Genomic DNA, 4277 nt, shown 5'->3' with positions numbered 1-4277 from the left:
TACAACACCACTGGATTCACAAGACCTTCCACCCACTGGCCTGTGATCTTCCTGCATTCAGCGTCATTGCATGTGTTTCTTGAGTCTGAAGAGGAATCTATAGATTGGTATTGGACATATGGACTAATATCAGACTTATGGACTTGATCTGGACTGGGCTGGACTGCTTCCTCGATATTCAATTGCTCTTGTATCTAAAACTCTTTCTAAACGCAAGTGTCTATGAATTTGTTTCTCTAGTCAACCCAGACTAACACAGATGCACTATGTATGCAGGCTTCCAATCAGCAACCCCTTTCATTACCCCTTGGAATTTAAGGTAATAGGGAACTGACACAAACAAATATGGAACAATGGCTGTGGCTTCTGCTGTGAAGAATTCCTTTGCCATGGCTTCTGTAACAGCTCATGTAACAGTAATAAGCTAACTTGTGAAGTTTGTAAGTACGGTAGATCTTAGAGCCCAAAGTTATTGACATAAGTTTCTTTCTGGTAATATAACGCTTTAGATAGCATGACTAGGCTATTGTTAAATGTTTACTACCATGACATTATACAAAAGATTATTTTCCAAAGATTTCATTAATAGCATCACAAAAATAAAAAGTCTTCCGAGTCCTGTGAATGTATCTGTGTGTCTCCATGTCCCGTAATAATTTCACTGTCTGTCTGGAGTACCAACAGTGTCAAATCCAATGCTCGGCGCCACGCCTCCATCTTTGGTGTAATGACATCATACACTTTTGGAATCTGTTCCAATTTATTTGAAATGTCTGAATTGAAAACACTATTCAGGTCCCTATAGGCATTCAAGATGTAAGATGAGGGAGAGCCCGAGTCTACGGCGTTTTGGAGATGTTGCTGAATGAAAGTGTTGGCTTCAGGTTCTGATGAGTAACTGGCAGTGTTCCAGAGGAGAGTTGAAAGGTATCTGTGCCATCCGGTGGCCATGCATTCAAGCACAGTTGCTCTGTACTGTGCTAGAGACGAGGCCAGCCACGAGGAATGATGATGAAGCCACCTTGAACAGGCTTCGCTTACTTTCTTTGGAGAGTTTCCTTCAATAATTCGAAGATGGCTAAGACACAAAAGTTCAACGGCACCACCTCCAAGGAGGACCTTTTGTTCTTTCAGAGCAGCATTCAGACGACAGGCACATGCCCAGAACCTGTCTTCTTTGGCTTGCATCTGTGCAATGACGGGGCTAGTGAGCACCACTGTAACCAAATGAATGCCTTCGCTGTGAAACAGGATTGCTATTCTGTCTTTCTTATCTATCACGTCCAAGGGAATTCGTCTCCAGAAGGTCACACAGATGCCCATGCCTACACAGTCTTCATTCACTTGTGTGGCGTAGGCCACTCGCACTGCTCCCGTAGCCTCTGCGAAAGCCTGCAGCACGTGACCACTCACGGACCCAATGACCAACCGTTTACTGTACATGCATTTTTCAGTTAGGCGTTCAGATGCATTCCCTTGTGCCAGGACCAGGTGAACATTGAACCGGGTCAGTATTTGTAATATATGATTTTCCCACAGCTCTTCTGTGCTGGCTTGGCTAACCTTCGTGCTTTCCAATACTGTTTTAATATTTGTAGACTTATTAAACCCCGGGTGGCGATACGTCTCTGTAAGGTCACCTTGAATGAGAACTACTCGCATGGACTGGTTCTGCAATTCCTGGATCAGAGCAGTGTGAGCTGTGGGTACAAGTGTGACATACCCTGGGCAGACACAAGTGAACGTTTCGGGTAAACCTGGCAGGCAGCAAGTGAAGATTCTAGAGGTGTCAAACATAAACGGCACGGTGCAGTCCCCTCGTTGCACACATGCATTTTGATACTGCAGTCGTACTGCTGCTTCTACCAATTTCATGCTGCCGGGATCTCCGTGACTCAGGCCTGCTACCAACTCTACCAAACCGTTACAGCTGGGCGCTTTGGAACCAGCTGCTCTGGGTGGTCCTAGAAATCCACTGGGTTTGTCTTCCAATCGATTTCTATCTATGCTATTAAAATGCCGACTGTGGATTAGTACTGACTTTCTGCAGCAGGTGCCTGGAAGTGGCCCGTTTATCAGAGTTTCCAGAGATTTGATTTTCTCTGCTTCAGCTCTAGCCTGACGTTTGAAGAGGTCATGTGATTTCAGAGGTTTCCCAGAGAGACTGTATATGGTCCTTGGGTGCGAGGCATCTTTGAGTTCGGGCTCTTCCTGAGTCAAACCAGGATCTGACGGGGTCTGTAGAAAAGGGCCCAAACTGGCACTGAAGGTTTCAAGTCCAGAAGAGCTATTTGTGTTGTCCATGTGGGCAAACAGGTTATGGACAGGCACTTGGAGGGAAACTACCTCCTCACTGCAAGAGTTCAAGCCTTCTGACATCACTGACACTATGATTGGAATCGGGACACCCAGGTGAAGACATTCTTCGGCAGCACTGCTCCAAGCACCAACCAAAAAGAAGAGAGTATTGGTTCCAGTTCCATATGTGTTATGCTGGGCTTGGACTGCTTCGTTGAGAAGCTGGCCCACTGCACTAGTTAAATCCAAACTCTCAAGAAGTCTTACTAGCGAGCTGACTAACACACTTTCATGAGACTCTTGATCTATAATAAATTTGGATGCTTTCACTGGGCCTAGGAACGTTCTTCCTGTTTCTGCCAAGGACACCAGCTGTTGAAGTCCCATGTGCCTTCTTTTGTTTAGGACCCTGCAAGCCATCACCGTGAATCTGCAAACAATCAAAAACAAAAACCCTTGCTATTTAGTGTACTTTATGGTTACAGATGCTACACAGAAGGAAAAAAATAAAGATAGTACCTGATAGTGGGTGGTTTCTGGCATATTTAATTTCTATTGAGAATGACCAGTGCCGTGATATATTATAATATACAGTATTAATGTAAAGGTATGGGAGTATAGAGGAGGAGCACTGTCTCTAAAGTAGGTTCTCTAAAGGAGCAAAACCAGTTGTAAGAATAGCAAGGAGGTGACATCTGCCCTCCTCTGACGTTGCCAGGGTCAAGGGAATCAAATTCAACATCAGCTCAAGGCCAATTTCTATATGGTGGAAGTTGGACATGCCTCCACGCGCCAACCTTCTTTACTAATTCTGACACTGACCTTCCCTCCCCCAGCACTCCTGGCTGGGTTCAATAATTCATTATAGTAGTCACACACAACTCACAGGCCAAACTCACGATTACGAGATTATTAGGGACCTTAATTCATGATAAGAAATGCTCAGGATACAGTTCTTCCTGTCAGATGAGCCTCTTCCCAATCATGCCTGCCTGCACACCTTTCTCTGGTCCTGGGCCTCTCAGTCATGTAGCCTTTTTGCCTCGGCCCCTGCTTGGGCAAGTGTTACAAAGATTTTTAGTCCCAAAGGGGACTCCATTCCACCACAAATTTCAGCCTGAAGGTGCTACACTTTAGTTTTATGGATAAGTAAACCTAGATGCCTTAATTTTTACTTTTTCATGATTGTTGATATGCTGTGGTCCATGTTTTTTTTTTAGATCATTTTATTGGAGGCTCTTACAACTCTGGTTACAGTCCATATATCACTTGTATCCAACATATTAGTACATATATTGCCATCATGATTTTCTAGATATTTACTTCCTATTGAGCCCTTGGGATCAGCTTTTTTTTTTCTCTCCCCCCTCACCCTCGTGGCCCCTTGATAGATGATAGATTATAGATTATTATTTTCATATTCACACTGACCGCTGTCTCTCTTCCTTTCTGGTTTCTATTGTTCTTCCCCCTGGATGGGTGTGTGTGGTTATGTGCCAAACATTGCGATTTGTACCCCCTTCCCGCTACCCTTTTGGTATCGCTACTCCCATTCCTGTTCCGGGGTTCTGTGTCGTGAGCTTTATCTCTTGCCTATACCTATGTACATGCTCCCGTCCAGTCCAGAGTGGGACGCAGCACTGGGGTCATGATCGTGGGGGGTGAGGAGGCCTCAAGGGATCAGAGGAATATTGCGTGATCCATTGTGCTCTACTGCACCCTGATTGACTCATCCCCTCCCTGTGACCCCTCCTTGGGGGGATGGATGTTCCATTGTCAACAGATGGGCCTTGGGTCTCCACTCCTACCCCCTTATTCTCACCAATGCATTTTTTGGTTAGTTTTTTGTTATGAAACTTCTGATGCTCATTGCCTGGTCCTGATGACACCTTGTGATCTCACTGGCTAGTGTGCTTTCTCCATGTGGGCTTGTTGCTTCACTGTTGGATGGCCACTTTAACGTCAAGCCTTTATGACCC

General features: G+C 45.1%; 1 protein-coding gene across 1 annotated transcript in view; it reads right to left on the bottom strand.

Moving 5' to 3' along the window:
- Positions 1-591: 591 nt before the first annotated feature.
- Positions 592-4277, bottom strand: part of BBS12 (Bardet-Biedl syndrome 12) — an 8738-nt gene continuing 5052 nt past the window's right edge. The window contains exon 2 of the mRNA XM_004711844.2: positions 592-2728. Within this exon, the coding sequence (XP_004711901.1) occupies positions 592-2718 (2127 nt within the window). The 5' untranslated portion in view covers positions 2719-2728. The remainder of the gene's footprint in view (positions 2729-4277) is intronic.

This window comes from Echinops telfairi, unplaced genomic scaffold, assembly GCF_000313985.2.
Source record: "Echinops telfairi isolate 266 unplaced genomic scaffold, ASM31398v2 ScPeMD7_14;HRSCAF=57, whole genome shotgun sequence".
NCBI lineage: Eukaryota > Metazoa > Chordata > Mammalia > Afrosoricida > Tenrecidae > Echinops > Echinops telfairi.
This window is presented reverse-complemented; position numbering and strand designations above follow the sequence as displayed.